General features: G+C 39.4%; 1 protein-coding gene across 7 annotated transcripts in view; it reads left to right on the plus strand.

Moving 5' to 3' along the window:
- KANSL1L (KAT8 regulatory NSL complex subunit 1 like) overlaps positions 1–16,425 on the plus strand; it is a 65,976-nt gene that overhangs the window by 45,112 nt on the left and 4,439 nt on the right. For 4 of the 7 annotated variants that reach the window (XR_004841657.1, XR_004841658.1, XM_035891921.1 and 1 more), the window contains exons 8-13: positions 1,191–1,353; positions 5,483–5,593; positions 6,015–6,152; positions 8,574–8,698; positions 10,134–10,258; positions 11,249–11,303. Coding sequence is in view for 4 of the 7 variants with exons in the window: in XM_035891921.1 (XP_035747814.1) it covers positions 1,191–1,353; positions 5,483–5,593; positions 6,015–6,152; positions 8,574–8,698; positions 10,134–10,258; positions 11,249–11,303 (717 nt within the window). In the remaining 3 variants the exon portion in view is untranslated. Of the gene's footprint in view, positions 1–1,190; positions 1,354–5,482; positions 5,594–6,014; positions 6,153–8,573; positions 8,699–10,133; positions 10,259–11,248; positions 11,304–11,574; positions 11,748–11,970; positions 12,063–16,425 lie in introns of all 7 variants that reach the window. The other 3 variants (XR_004841659.1, XM_035891917.1, XM_035891911.1) reach the window with 3 other exon arrangements.

A 16,425-nucleotide genomic window follows, 5' to 3' on the forward strand; every position in this document is an offset into this window, starting at 1 on the left:
CAACTGCTAGATGTTTTCCTTTCATTCCATAAAAAGTCATAAGAAAATAAAGACAACCACTGTTATATTCATTCTTACGGGGTTTTTTTAATATTGAAATCCTTTCCCAGGAGATGATAAATGTGGCAGTTTGCACAGCATTAGGTTGAGAACCTCAAATTGCCCCAATGCCCCCCTTCCCTCCCTTCCCCTCTAGAGGATTCAGCAGCATTTGGCAGAGTATCAAAAAGCAATGCAAGCCCTTAAAAATGTCTGTACCTTTGGGGTTACTAGAACTAGTATCTAGTAAGGCTGAAAGTGGTATAAACAGCACTGTTTCCCTGCAGTATTTTTTTAGCTTATTCTGGAGCACAGACTACTGTTGATTGCTGCCCTGTAGTATCACATTCAGTTCTTCCCTTCTGTCTCTCAGAGCTGTTTATCGCCTGCACTGTGCTGCTTATTCCTGCCTATTTTCACCCTGCCTTTTGCCTTAGTGTCCTGCTACCTTACACCTACCAGTCCTGTGCAATCCATCATTTTACCTTCTGTACTTTAACAAGCCTTGTAAATATGCAGCTAAATTAATCTTCCTTTGCAGCTCTCCTCTTTCTCTTACTACCTATTGATCAATCCTCAATGCATCCCTCTCTGTTTTTATTGCTTTGTATCCTTTGTTTGTGGGGTTATCTGATATTTAAATTATAACAAGGTAAAGACTATGCTCTCTTGCTTTGTGTAAGTACATGGTGTGCTCAAAATGTTTAATATTGTGTCTTGCATTAAAATGTATAAGCTCAAACTCTCTAGCGATGTCGATACTAAGAATCTTACTAAGACTAAAGGAATAAATGGAGGAGATCCCTGTTGTTTTGTTTGTGCATCTATATTGTGCCTATTGTTCTGGGATGGAATTTTAAGGGGTATTTGTTTGCCATAGGACGTATCAGAATAATGATTGGAAACAGTTACAATTTCTCTGGAAACTTTGACAGCTGTTTCCTGGCCCTAATTGAAGGGTATTTTTATATTCTTTGTATTGTGCACCATAGCCCGTGGTAAGTGGAGGTGAGTCATAACTTCACTGCCTGAAGTTTGTAGGAATTTTTTTCCTTCTCATATTGAAGAGTGTCACTCATTTTTTTTTTTTCTTCTGGTCTAATTTGAAGGAATTGAGTAAAAGAGAAGTTAACCTTTGTGTATCCTTGCAGACTTTGCCATCTAGAGATGCCTCCTTTCTGTATAAAACTCAGTTACCATGCATGATGCCAGCCTCCGCTTTCAGCAGTAGTGAGTACAGTGCGGAATCTAGAATACTAGATTATGTGCAAGAGCTGGACTCTTCCTTCCATCCAGTTTTATCATTCCCTTCAGGTAAGTAACTCAAATGCGATGCCTCTAACTGAGGGTGATTGTGCTTGTGAGAGCTTTAGAGTTTATGGGTTAACTTTTCTTTTGAGTGATTTTTAGAACTTAGTTCTCTTACAGAAGACCTCACACTGGCAAAATACACGAGTTTAGACCAAACGAAAATCTTAACTTCATCCTGACATTTGAACAATATGCCTTCTAGATTTCCCATACCAGTAATGTGATTACAACAAAGAAAAACTGGTCAGGGGAACTTTTTTGGTTAAGGTGGGTTTTGTGTGTTTCATGGCGTGTCTAATGAGTCAGTGTTAGTCCTTTAGATGGTGCTTTTGCCAACACACTACCATACCTTGGTTGCATTGTTTTCATGACCAACTTTTAGTTCAGGCCGAAAAAGTTTTATTTAGTTTTTCCAATTGTTTTTGTGATAGTCAGCCTTTTTGGTGATCTTTGAAGTTCATGGTTTCTGTCATCTGATTCTTTAATGTTTTTGAACGATAATGCAGATGTTTTTTCTGACTCTTTATTAGCCCTGAAACTAGTGCAGGTGCAACTTGACAGCACTTTGTGCTTCAAAATAGCGTATTAAGTGCTCTTGCCAGCAGGAGGGATTGGATGCCAGCAGGTAAAATTGGATTTTGGGTTGGTGGGGTTTATTTGTTTATTTTAGGAAAAACCTATTGCCAGGTAGTTGCTGACCAGTACAGGAATTCTGCTGTCCTGTGGGGCTGCTTTGCCACAAAATAATCCTGAATGTGAGGCTAGGACTTCCTGGAACTCCTTGAGTCTTTAATCAAATGCGCAGTTTTCCCAGTGTGACAGTGTATAGACTCCACCCTGGTATTAGGAAGTCAAGGGTTAAAATAAGTCTTGGTTTGGAGAACTTGTCACTGGCCAGGAGAGAAGACCCAAGTGCAGACATGGAATTCTGAGAAGGTCTCAAGTCTTGCAGGTTTACAAGGGTCTACATCCCGTGTATGGGATAAAGAGGAGTTCATTTTGAGGAGCAGATAGGGGGAAGAAAACACTCACTCCAGGAGTGCAACAGCAAACATCCCAGTCAGCAGGACTGTGTCGTGAAGAGGAGAGAAAAACACTTCTTAAATCTTTCTTCTTTACACACAGTCTCCATCACTTACCCTGTGACCGTGACAGCCCAGCTGGACAGGAGCCAGGGGGGTTAGACGGTAGTTCCCAAACCCCTGCAGAGAGGTGTCCCCACACACTTCTTGGGTGACTGCCAGCTTGTCTCACTAATCAGATTGTTTCCTTGCTTCTGCTTCCACGCAAGGTTCAGTGTACCACAGTGTGTATGTTTTGGGGTGGGTTTTTTAAGTGTTTCTTTAGAAGTCTGTTCAAGGATAGTCATGGCCATGGCCCTTGCATTTATTCCTACCTTACTTTTAAGGGAGACTAGGAAGTTTAACAAGAATATTGAAATATTCTTTCCTTGAAAAAAAGACTAATCATCATGGAAAGAAAAAAGCTGAAAAGCTTTGGATTGCATCGTGGCTACTGTTGGTCACTTTGCCAGGATGGAGGAAGAGAAATGTTATTTTAGCTTAATTCTGGTATCAAGAACATCTTTCTTTTGAGAAATATTTATTCTCTTTTCAAGCAGCCTTAGCCTTGCTAATAATAGTTGAGAGAGGAAAAAAGTGCTAGACCTACTATCTCATGCTCAGATGCAGTCCTTGCTCTTGAAGGAGGCTACATTCATGGTCCAGTCCGTGCTTTGTGTACTTTGCTGTCTCTAACTCTTCGTGAAGACCACTAGTCTACTTGTCATTTACTTTCATATGAAAGAATTATCATGAATAAATGCATGCTAGAAATTTTCCAACTTGGTCAGGTAGCCAGTTTCATGTTTTCTTTGTGGCTTCCTTAATTATCCCTTTCCAGAGGGATAACTTCTCTTAAACGCTACTTGTGGTGTGCCAACATCTTTTACCAGTTTCTTCTGAATAAAAATGTTCAGCAGTGTAGAATAGTTCTTTGTTTAATTTCCTCTGTTTTTCAAAAAATATTACTGGTATTTGTTCCATTTTGAAACTCTGGAAGTTTGATTTTTCAGTGTGTGAGGAGGGATTCAAATTCAAGATTCAGATCTTGCTCTCTCTTGTTCCTATTTTTTCCTTTCAAAGGAGAATCACAGTTTGCAAGCAACATAGTAATATAATGCAGTGGGACCAGCTCACTGGTGTACAGGCTTCTGGAAGTATAATTGTCCTTATGGTTGTAAGTCTTGGCTTCAGATTTTCTGTATTGCCAAGGGCCTTGACCAGAAATATGTCAGTGGTTGCAGCATCCCTTGAGCATAAAAGCGCCTCTTTAAACTTGCATCCCGATAACTGGAAAATTGTAGTTTGCATCTAAGAAGTTTGGGTTTCTGGTATTTCTGCACCTGGCCCGCAGATAAACCAGAACAAACGCTGCTGCCTTTTTAATTGAGGTACAGGAGCACATAATAAAAAGTCTCTGAGACATCCAGGTCGTTCCCCTGGAAAAGAACAGGAGAAATGTTTTGTTTATTTCTTCACTTAAATGTTATGACTAATAAACCTTTCAGACCTACTTTGTTTTACTCAGAAGTAGAATAGGAAACACAGCAAAAACCTTGGGGGGAAACAACCTTTTCAGGATGCCTGTAGTCTTATGACAAAATACCTGGTTAGGTCGTTATCAAGTTGAAATAAATTATTCTTTTTAGTTAGCAATACATTTTGAAAGTTCTTGTCCAGGCATGTCCTGAAGGCATATGAGGCTAAGGTTATATGTGAATAAAGAGTTTAATGCCCACCCTTTGGCCCTGCTCTTAGACCTTTTCTCATTCTGAACACAGTAGTCATCAGGCCTGCTTCTGATCTTGACATATTTCTTTCTACTTAATTTCTCTTCTTTCTTGTAATGTTGTTTCCGGAAAGGCTTTTCAGGCAGAGACCTATTTTTCTTAAGCCTTCCTGCCTTACAACAGTGGGTAAATTCCTTGCCACTTGAGATGTTTTGCAGACTAATTCTTGGTTACCCTCGGGAAATGAATTACATTGCCCTGCTGCAGCCTTTGCCAGAGAGAAAAAGAAGGAATGTACCTTGAATTACCTCTAGGCTCCCAGCAGTAACAATTTCCAAAAGCATTAATTACCTGTACCCAAAAGGCTGAACTGAAGGCTTTTACATTACATTGTGTCCTCTCCGCTGTGCAGGGTTTTGTGCAGAAGCTAGTCAACAGGGCAAGACCCCAATCTTACTCTGACTTGATACCCTCCAGAGCTTGTTTTTGTGAAGAACATTCTGGAGTAATTGCAGGTTTGGGCATAGTTTATTCCAGAGTAAAACAACCTTGCTCTTTCTTAATTTGACTTTGAACACCAAAAGAAGTACTGTTAATCTACTAAGTGTGTGTGCCTGCACTGGAATTTTTTCAGGAGTGTTCCTCAGGTTTGAGTCCTACCTTGATCTCAGTTGTCATGTCAGCCCTTGGAAGCTTTTAGTGCTGGAGAGCTTGGAACCACTTAAGCATACTGCCTTGGTCAGCACATATGGCACTGTAGCTTCGCAGCTAAAAATGGATTTGTTCTTACCATGCTGTAACTTTTATTTCCAGTTAATAGAAAGATAGGTACCTTGAGATCTTACCTACGGACAATTACTGAAGTTTATCTTGTATACTACTTAGGTAACAGATAGAAAAGACTGCAGGTCTTTGCCTATAGTGAAGGATAGCAGTCATACAGTAACTATCTTGCTGAGAATTACCTTGCCTCAAATTTTCTTGTTTACTCATGCAAAAATCACTTATTTGAAATGCCTGGCTGGTCTTTTTTGGGATATCGTCATCAAGTTTTCCTTTGGCTCTCACCAGTTTGAGGACACGTTTTCCTGTATTGTCTTCAGCCTGACCATGTGAAGACACTGCTGCTATATAGACAAGCAGTCAGTCCTTGCAGGAGTTACTCAGCACTGCTGTTCTTCGTGAGTTGAAGAACTCAAGGCAGCAATGTTGCTTGTAGATTATATTACATAGTGTTGTGCAATCGATTCCTAGACCTTTAGTGATGATGCATAATTCATTGGCTCATAGGTTGCCATCTTTCTGATATAGACTGCATTCCCTTTGGATTTCTTTTTTTAGATATTCCTCTTCACATATACTTTGAAACATTATTAAGGAAGGATGACATCAAAGGAGATCCTGTTGATACCTCATCTTTGGGAGTGGAGTTTAAAGTATCTCCAGACAATGGTATGTAAAACAAAATATTTTAGCATTTGCAAGACCATTTTTCATTCATTTGCCAGTACTTTATGCCCTAAAGAGGTTCAGTTTATAAACTTAGCACAAAGCAGGTTATCAGAGAAGGTAACCGGCTAAGGCTTTAGGTGGAAGAGGAATCTCTTCCCAGACCACGGTGTCAGGTTCTCCTTTGTTGCACTGAAACGATCCCATCAGAGCCGTAGGAGGGCAGTAATACAAGTGGGTGAGGGGAGTTTGGACCATGGGTTTTCTGCAGACATGGGTTCCTGACTGCAGTACTGTTTACTATTTGGATTCCTATCAGAAGTCTGTTTTCTTCCATTATAAATAGTTCAGCAGTTGAGATTGCCTGTAAATTGCACCAATGGAAAATAAGTTTTCAACTTGATACATGCTTTTTCTGTTATAGACTATAATCAACATAATGTTTCTGTCAAACAATGGAGCAGTGGCTGTTTATCTAATTCCAAGTCTCAGTCAGTGTCAGGAATATCTGACCAGCTGTCAGAAGGAAGAAAGAAAAGACATCTAAGTGAGACAGCAGTAGGTAAGAGAAAAATGGTATTATTTAAGATGGCACTACTTTTTTAACAGTACTGTATAAATTAGTTATCACTGGGCTTTGAGAATTAATTTTAAGTTGTTTCCAAAAAGGATACTGTATGAAACTTTACAGGAGCGAAGAAATGGACTTACGACACCGTGAAAATAATGTGCTATTTTAAAGCATAGTCATCTTTCTCTTTCTTCTCGAGTATGTATTACAAAATGAGACAAGCTTCTGTATTTTATTTTTGGAATACTCTTAAAGGAAACTGCTCAGCAGTCCAGCTGTGTTTTTCTAATACTGGCTGTCATTATTTTTAATACGAAGGGTTGTTTTTTTTTTTATAGTAGTCAGTGAAACAGACTGAATTGTGAAGTTATCTGTCAAATCATGTGCCCAACCAAACATTTACTATTTCTGGCATCTTTGGTCAGCTATGTTTCATTTGTTGTATACTGTCGGTTGTGGTTCTGGTTTCCTTCCAGACTGTTAAGAGGATTTGTGGGTAGCCAGTGCTTATAATTAATGTTTTCACCCTTGTTATCTTTATATTTTAAGCCATTGAATCTCCACTTCAGCATTAAGTAAGTTAATAGAACGTGCCCTGAAAGTTCTGTAGAATAATGTGATAATTTAGGGACAAAAAATTCAGCATACCATTGTAAAGATAAATAGCATCTTGCCTCTCCAGGTAAAACCTAACAGATTCTGTTACAGATTCATTTATGTGAACTTTTGGAAAACTTTTGGCAAAATCCTCGCAAGGCAGTTGAAGAAAATAAATTACTGAGTAAGAGGACAAACTGTGTTAGTTTAAAATTTCCCCTAAGAAAGAATTAAAATATGTAAATGATCAGTTAACATTGTGGAAAAATACACTTCTGTGGCGTATTCAGGTAAAACTGCTAGTGTCATCTTGCAAATAGAGGTGGAGATCGGGGAATTACTGCAGAGATGATTTAACAAAAAATAATAATTATTTAAAAAAAAAAAACAAACTAAAAATACCCCAAACCATAACCTCAAACCAAAAAACCCTATTGATTAGAAGGTTACAGGAGAGAGTAAAAGATGGTTTTGGACAGGCTGAAAGCTGTCTCTGATGTAGATTCATTTTTTTTTTCTCTGCATCCCCTTGTGCGTTACAGTCCTCCCCTTTGCTGCACAGTCTTCTCTTATGCTCTGTGCCTGTCTCGGGGGGGGCTGTGCCCCGTCCCCTCTCACCATCAGGTGTTTTTCCGTACCACCCGCTCCCCTAACTGGTCGCCAGTCCCCAAAAGGCAGATACTGACACAGCGTTTCTTGGAACCACATTGTTTCCCTAAGTGTAGAGTCATGCACAGTGAGATCAGCAACCGGAGTTACTTGGGAGCACTAGTAAGAGGGAAAACTTCTTTCTGTAAACCCTTTGAAGTTACAGTTAGTCTTCTGCCAGTAGTATTTAGTTCTTTGAGTTAATGGAAGGAAAAAAGCAATCTTATCTCATGAGGATCCTAATTTCCCAATGCCAGAAAACTGCTATGTGGTGTGTTCATGAGCAGCAGCAGTTCTAGCTTATTAGTGCTATGGGTGTAGTACTACATATTTATTCCTAATTTGGGCTCTGTCTAGGAGAAATTATCCATGGGGAAGGTCAGCCTGATGAACAAGGCCAAAAAGAAAAGCTGTGTGCCAAGGAGTTACAGAGCTGCCTGGGAGATGAGAGTTCATGTCCTTGACCCAGCCTGTACAATAGTCTTTAGGATCAGTCTTCTTCTTCCATGTTGGAATACACTGATTCTTTGTATGAGTTGGTATATTAGATCTGAGTTCTTTTTTCTTATTGGAAATTAAGGTAGAAGGAAAGTAGAACACAGGGTGTTAAATTCTGACTCCCCCTAAGTGCTGCTTACACTGGGACTGAATAAGAGTAAGCAAGTATTGCTATTTGTCTGGAGCAGTGGACCACATGGAGATCTAGAAACTAATTTTATTTGTTACCCTTGCTGCCAGTTTTATTTTATCATTTATCAAGGAAGAAACAGTCAGGGAGGGCTTAGTGCACTGGTACGTTAGTGAGCTGCAGCCCAGCTAGGGAAGCACTGTTAGGGAATGCTCAGGAGCGTTCCTCTAAGTCAGATTGCGTTTGCTGTGTGTGTAGTCTATGGCAGCTTCAGAAAAAAGCAGCGGGATTTGCCCATACAAAGCTGGTTCCACAAGAAGAAATCCTTCATAGAGGAGAGGGATGAGTTTTGTGGAACAACAATGACAGGATGAGTAACAAGTGTTTATTTAGATGGCTTTTTTTAGTATTCGTTAAATTGTAAGTGGTTAGCTGCGGGCTTCTAGAAATGACTTTACTATTACTGTATGGAAAAATATCTTTAGTCTAATAGACAACAGCTGGTATGCATTTTTTTTATTATTACTTTTTTGTGACAGGCGAACGTAACGCTAGGTTTGAGACATTCTCCTTTCAACATGCAGAACCAGAGTCCCATAGCAGTTTTGCTGCTGTGACGAATGTCAATGCGATGTCTAGGTCCACTCACAGCACTTCATCACAGGTAAACCAAAAATGTAGCACTGTCTTAACTGAAATATCAACAGTTGTGCAAAATAATAATGCAAAACCACATGCCTCTTAGATCTAATTTAGTGTTAAATTACAGTACAGAGCATTTTTACAGTGAATTAAGTGGATTTCATTAAGTAATTTCTTCCAGATTGAGTATGTGGTGTTCCTAAACCAGATACTTGCTTGTAAAAGAATTTTGCAGATCATATAACTGGAGTGTAAGTTTAGTTTATTGGCATTGGGCCTTTCTTTTTTTTTTTTCCAAATTTTATTAAATATACAGTGATTTATGTTCCCAATCTTTACACAAGGGCTCTTATGACTCTTTTTTTTCTTGGTGCAGCTACATAAAATGGCCTCACAGTGCAAATATAGTCACATAATTTGTAAACTTTCAGCATCACCATTTAAAACCTTTTGTGCAGAATGACAGGCAAAGTCTCTGGTATATAAATTTGCTGAGGAGCAGCACAGCTCTGGTTCAGTGAAGTTCCTGCAGAAACACACTTTGTTTTATTGGAATTCATTGAGAATTTCATTATAATATTCAGATTTGAGTACCACAGTTCTGCTAAGCCTAGTGGTATGCTGGTGGTCTGTAAGTCATCATGTTTCAATCTGGTGACGACTCCTGGAGAGCTGAGTTTAACTGTGTCCCAAACGCAGCTTTGACGATGCACACTCCTCCTTTTTTCCCTTGCTTGAGCAGACCATCGTCAAAAAACATCTAAATGACCATTTTAAATAGACTGCTTCCATTAACGTTCAGCTAAAAATTGAGATCTTAAAATACAGAATGTATCATGATTTAAAACTAAACTTTCTCCTGTAATCTAGGAACTTCAGTTTTTGACCCATGTAGGTTCCATGCACTAGTGGGCAGAGAATACCAACAGGAATCCTACTATGATCATGGCAAAGAAATTCAGTTTCTGACTTTTGCACATCTTTCAGAAAACCACTTCCCATGTAGGCTGTTCTTCACTGCTAAATGTAGCTTCATTCTTTTGGAATTCTTAGTTGTATCACACTGAAGAACTGCTTGGGTTATGGGTTAGTAGATGGATTATAGAAGGTCGTCTTTGTAGACTGAACATTACGAAGAAGTCAGCATTAACTTCAAAGTTCTCATAAGTATTCAGAATTAACTGTAACTGAAATCAAGGAGGGGAAACTCCCACTGATTTCAGTAAGAGTTAGGCCAGCAAGAAGTAAATCTCAGAGATTAGATAGTTTTAAGATTTGTTGAGATTCCATTGGTGTGGGGGTGGGGAGGGGGGAGGAGGTCAGAAGTTATTAAGCCACTAGAAAATGTGTTCAAGTTACAGACTTTCTCCTGGTGCAGTTCTAATGTTTCTCAGCTAACGTGTAGTTCCTACGATCTGAGCTGATGAATTTCCTCTTGTATTGATTGTATTATACAGCATAACTCCAGGAGGAGGTTGAGAAGTGAGAGCTCCTATGATATAGACAACATTGTTATTCCCATGTCGCTGGTGGCACCGTCGAAGTTGGAGAAACTACAGTACAAAGAAATCCTTACCCCAAGGTTTGTTCATGGCCTCCTTAGTTGTGAAGAAGATACCAAAATGAACATGAGAATTAAGAATGTCATTAACATGTAGTTAGAAGATTTTATAATATTAAGATGATCTTTTCATGTGCTTGGGTTTTTTTTTCTGTGCAGTAAAATTTGTGTGACTGGAGTGTTGGGAAGACTGGACAGCTGATAGCACAAGGCAAATAGTCTGATACATACAGGGAGGTGCCAGATGCACAGACTGGCTAAAAATAGAAGTGGGTTTATATCGTCTTAATTGTAGTGATGTGGCCTTAAATGTGCCATTAGGCTGACATGAACAGTTATTTGGAGGCTGCTGTCTTTTTTGTGTGTTATGGTTCATAAGAAAATAGTTAACTCTTTTCAGTGGATTAAACAGAAATGGTTTTAGCATATATTTTAAAAATTCTGATTTTTTAATCAGAAAATATTCTGATATATTTTAAAAATTCTGATACAGTAGAATAAGCTTAATTTTTTCCATACGGTATAAACCTATAACCCATGATTCTAGAGATACTTCTGGGCTTTTGTTGGTGGTTTGTTTAGGGGTTTTTTGTTTGGGTTGGGTTTTTTTTTTTTAGAAAAAGAACATCTTTAGATTGCTAAAACAGGGTAATTGATCTCCTGTGCTGTGGCTTACTTCAGTGGCTTACTAGCAAATTGCCTGAAATAGCTAAAAGCAGTTGTTCCATATTTTAAATTTCTGTTTTGTATTTGTTTTTATATCGTCTTCAAAGTTAAAAATATTATTAAGACTTATTGGATAGTTTAAAGACTGTGTTGGGAAAAGAAAAGGTTAGATACTGGGTTGGGAAAGGAAAATCTAAATTTCAGGCATCTTTTATCAGCACCTTAAATTTGAAATTATTTTATTTGAAAGAAATTTTGAAGCACAAGCAGTGTCGAAGAAAGAGTAGCAACATAATGAAACAGCATTTAGGTAAATTAATTTTATTTTCCTTGTCTCATTTCTAGCTGGAGAGTTGTTGAATTTCAACCTTTAGAAAGATCTGAAGCAGATGAAGAAGAGGTAGGCTGTATTTTAATTAAACTACCAGTTTTTAATTAAAATAGGTATAATATGTAATTTGGATAATTGGCATATATTTTCCAAAGTCACTGACTTCATGCAAATCCTGGTAAGTTTCAAATTCCAAAAATAAAGTATCAAGTTGTGAAAATGTGTCTTAACCCAACCCACTCGATTCTATGGTGGATAACAGAAATGTGAGTATCTCCATTAATAACCACTGTTCATTTATTTGTTTGTTTGGCTTTACTATCCCTTGCTGTCGGCACAGTCAATGCTCCGAAAGGGTCCCTTTGGTCAGGCCTCCACCTCTCCTGCTCCTGGGCACCGTGGTGCTGGGTCTCCCAGTGTGACCATCTCTTCAGGGCTACCTGTGCTATAACGTCTGTCCTCTCTCATCCTGTTCTTCATGGCCAGTTCCTGTGGCCTGATGCTCTTCAGGAGGTAATTTGGCATTTTGCCTGTGGGCCCAGCAGGTTTTCTCAGTTTTCTTCTCAGTGTTCATTGTCCTGCAACCCTCCTGTTGGGAGCAAACTTTTCTTCTTTCTGCTTTGTCAGGAACAACATAACCTTCAGCATTTCCTGCCTGCCTGTTGAGCTAAGTGCACACATCATGTGCTACTACTGTTGCTTCTTCCAGGCATAAGAATCTACCTTTTTCTTCCAGGAAGTGTCCATGGACTTTGCAGCTGGGGGTTCCTTTCTCCTCTGATCAGGGGTTCAAGGCATTTCCTAACCCCAGTGCGTATGTACCAGCAGGTCTGGTGTCTAGGCTGGTTTTCTGTCCTTCCAATATTTTTGTGGCTCCTTTTCCAGAACCTGCCAGTTTTGCTGTCCGTTGGACATCTCTAATCTCCCTTCAATCTCTGCTATAGGCCACTATCTGCTGTTGTAATGTAGGACTTGTATTCTTCCCTTCCTCCACAATACCTGTTCTTGAGCTCCTTTTTCAGAGAATCTCTACAACCGGGGTTTAAGTGCCTTAGTAGTAGAAAAAGCTGGCATTTGGGTAGCAGTACAGAAGGTTATGCTAAACACAGTGAACAAATGAAATCATTATGCCTCTCCCCTCGGATAGAAAATACACTCTCCACAAAGGCGCTAGCTTCCTCAGGGTTTTACCAGGTCTGTAGCTGCCTGCTCCATGAAAATGAACCTTTCCTTTCGGAGATCGTGATCTCAGCTCCGTACCTGGTGTAGTTTCACTCACTTGGCACCATGCTCATGCGTCGGAAGGAAGAGGAGAAAAAGTTATCTGTCCCTGCCTTTTCTCATGACCTTAAGAAATTCTTGTGAAATCTGGTGGTCAGATTTGTGTCATCTCCACCACTGCCTTTTGGTTTGGTACTGTCTCTGCTAGCAGGAAACATGCCTGATCTTCTTTTATAGTGAGAAGGTCAAATTACATACACAGGAGAACTCTCCTGCAATGACATTAATTAAACCATTTGGGGAATAACTAATAAGATAATGAGGGCGCACAGTCCTTTGAGAACCTACTGTTCATTGCTCTCTCTTTCATCTTGGTATCTGTGGGGGAAAAAAAAAAGAATTTTAACAGTGATTTGCCTTCAGGGCTTCAAGGGACTTGCTTGGAGGACTCACTGGATTTCTTGTTTAGATTTCAGAACCCATACAGATGATTGTCTCGTGTGGTTTTAGTGTGTTTTGCTGAATGGACTTCAAGATGTCTCTCTGCGAAGTTCATGGGCTAATCATTCATTTAGTAGCCCTCCCAGTACATTTGTATTTGGCATGACTAGTTGATCCTGTATGATTCATCCTTTGGCCAGGAAATAAAACTTGAGTTAACAATAAAGCAGCTTTGCCTCCTGCAGTGGTCCACTGCTTCTGTATTGTCTGTCAGCTGCCGGGTAGAATGAGAGAGGAGAGATGTCAGACAAGAGAAAATGCTAAAGATCTTGTTTGTCTAAATCATCCTTTGCCAATTTTCCCCCTTTTTTTGGGATCATGTTAATTGGTTTGGATGTTTTTCAGAGTGCTGAGAAAAGGTAGTTGTCTGATCATAATTATTCCACTTCCTTGCTTTAGGTTTTAGGTGAAGTTAGATTTGTTACTGACTAAGCTTGAAAAAAGGCATGAGAAAACAGCAGCACTACATTTTGCATTTTCTGCACTCATACTCTGACACCCTTGAAATTGTTCCTTGTACTGAAATCAAGGCAAACTTCAGTAGATCACTTATGAAGGACAAGAGAGAGGGCAAAATGTAGTTTCTGCTTTTATATAAATTAAGTTTTTTCTTTGCTTTCCACTGCATAGCAGCCTGTGGTGATACTGTATAATAGGGGGTTTTCTACCTATCTTCTGCGTGGCTGAATTTAAAACTTCTGGAGCTGTCCTTGTGTCAACCAACAGTTAGAGATTTCTTCTACTTGATGTCTTTTTTTTTTTCTTCTCTCTTCTTCATTTAAAGGCTTTCAATGCAACAACCGGTATCCATGCAGTAGACTTGCACCCAAAGTTTCCACAAGTTACAAAAAAATGTGGTGTCCCAAATTTGTCATGTTCTAGAGGAGCCATAGTTCCAAAGATGAGAACTCAGCACTTTGTGTAAATCAGGCCTATTCACTGTGCCTTTATTTGAGTACAAAAAGCTTACCTTTTTTGGGTGCCTGATTTTTGTTTCTATAAATTTTGCCTTACAAGGACAAACACAACAGTTGGGCAGTGCAAAAGTTAATCTGCTATCTATGTCTGCTCTATTACTTGCTCTAAAAATACTTAGTTTTTGTACTAGAGTGTTTGAGTTTCCTGGTTTGCATGTATGAATTTGCAGTCTGTTACTGCTTTAAGGCATGGGAGGGTGTGGCACGGGTTTTCCTGTTTTATTTTGTTTTTAATTTGTTTTGTCCAGGTTAAAGTTTCTGGCAAGGCGTGGTTGTAAAGTAATGTTCAAGATTATTTTGTAGTTGTTTTAGTAATGACAAATACTTCAGAATAATTCTGTGTGTAATTAGTTTTGCATAAGTGTTTTCATGGCTTATGACTCAATGTTTCCCGTGAAGCCAAAGGCTGAAACACAGACTTTGTTGTTTTGAGAACTTTAAGAAATATTCCTAGGGCTGTTCAACATTAATAAACAGTGACTTGTAGCTTAACTAGATGTCATGGGGGGGATCCAAACCTTAGTTTGCTTTAAGTCTTTTTCGTTAGACATGCCTCACACACAGGCCTTCCTAATAGTCAACATCACTGCCAGATCCATCCACTGAGGAATGACAGTTCTTTTGTCTTTTTTCAAACTAACCTTGGCGGGGGGGGGAATATCAAATTTCTCCAGTTACAGCAACTTCAAATTAAGCTAAAGTTGGTGGAGGAAATACATAAAGTGTTAAAAGTTGGAGAGGGGCAGAGGCTGTACTGAACCAAGTAGAGACCTTCTACTGTGATGTAATGTGATTTTATCCATAGAACAAAGAATAATTTTTAAATTAAAAAATTTATTACTTGTTAGTCTTCAGTGGAATAGGGTAAAACTCACTTTAAATAAAAAAGTAGTTAAATCTGCTATCATCAGCTACGGAAAAGGAACAGTAAGGCTTATTTCTGTATTTTTCAAAACTCTTCGCTTGGAGAGGAACGCAGACTTTGATTTTCGAAAGGAATCTTGTTAAAAATGAAGTTTCTTCCCAGCATGAAAAGTTTTGGCAATTTGCTAAGAAAAGTATTTTCAAAGTCTTAAGTTTTTCTTTCAAAATTATCTTTTGTTTCCACTTCAAAGGAAATCTGAGCACACAGAAAAAATCCTGAATTTTCCCTGAGGGAATAGCACTTTTGTAGTTCATAAAATTCTCACTTTCACACTATACATCATTGACCTTGGGAAGACAGAATGTGAACTGAGATGCAGCCACGTCCTGATGCCATCCAAGTGACAGAGATGGTGAATTCCAGAGAGAGGAGGAAACCCATTAAGTTGGCTTGCATGAAAGGAAACCAGCAGCTAACAAAGTGGTTTGTGTTTAACATAAATAAATAAAAGCAATGAGGAGTCTTCAAAAAGCAGTCATGAAACGGGCAAACAAAGCAGGCCTGTTTGTCTGAAGGTTCCTGTTGAGTGTTGGGCTGAGGAGGAACTGGGCAGCCACAGTTTTAGCAAGCGGGTCATGTGGCCGTTCCAGATCGCGTTGAAGCCTTTGAGATCCTTTTCACTGGCTCAGTTAAATTTCATTGTGGGGCTGTAGTTCGTGACCAGCTGCCAAGGTTGGAACTGTGCTCTCTGGCAAGCTGAGTGCCACTATCAGCAGCATAAATGCATTGTAGTACTTTGCATTTATACCCGTAATGGTCATGGAACTACCTCAGCGCTGGGAGACTTGATGCAAAGAATGGCTTCTGCAGAAAACCTCAGGGCTGTTAGTTGTCCGGAGTACTTCCAGCTGACAGTGTAGCCTATATTGTCTGGCTCTATCTGGCACTGGCGTGAGGCCTCTGCATTTAGTTCTGTATTTTATCAGACTCGGATGGAAAATAAATGGTGTTACTTGTATAACACCACTGAAGATTTTGATTTATAGAAAAAAATCTATTTTTATTTTGCCATGACCCCCCAATTATTGGTATAATTTTTGTCCAGGACTGATCTGGCAGTGCAGCTTCACAGCTTCTATGACCAGGAACTGTTCTTTCCTAGAATTTCTCTGCTGTTGAGTTGGGAGTGGCTGGCATAAAATCCGTGGCTGGAGCACTTGTATGCTCTCGCCAACCTTAGCTTTTTAGGTGAACTTTGAAGAGGTTGAATGGTTTGGAGCACTTTGAAATAACTGAGCTGTGCTGGAGGGGTCCAGCAAGAGCTTGCCTTGCCATCTGGGGAGTGAGGGGGAAGGGCAGCAAAGTGCTCCTCGCCCAGCCGTGTCTGAGGAGCAAACTTTGTGGTGTGCTGCCAACAGAAAAATGAAGATGGCTCTTTCAAAGTGAAGGTCAGATGCGATAGCTACATCTGAGGAATTTTACCTAAAAAGCTGGCTCTTGTTTGACTATGAGCAGTTACGGTACTCACATTAGGGCCATTTTAAGCTGTACCGGGGTCATGCAAATTATTTGTTAAGAAATAGTCTCTTCAAAGCAGAAACCATTTTCTGCTTGGTTTCATAGCAGC

This window comes from Egretta garzetta, unplaced genomic scaffold (assembly GCF_000687185.1).
Source record: "Egretta garzetta isolate BGI_Z169 unplaced genomic scaffold, ASM68718v1 scaffold230, whole genome shotgun sequence".
NCBI lineage: Eukaryota > Metazoa > Chordata > Aves > Pelecaniformes > Ardeidae > Egretta > Egretta garzetta.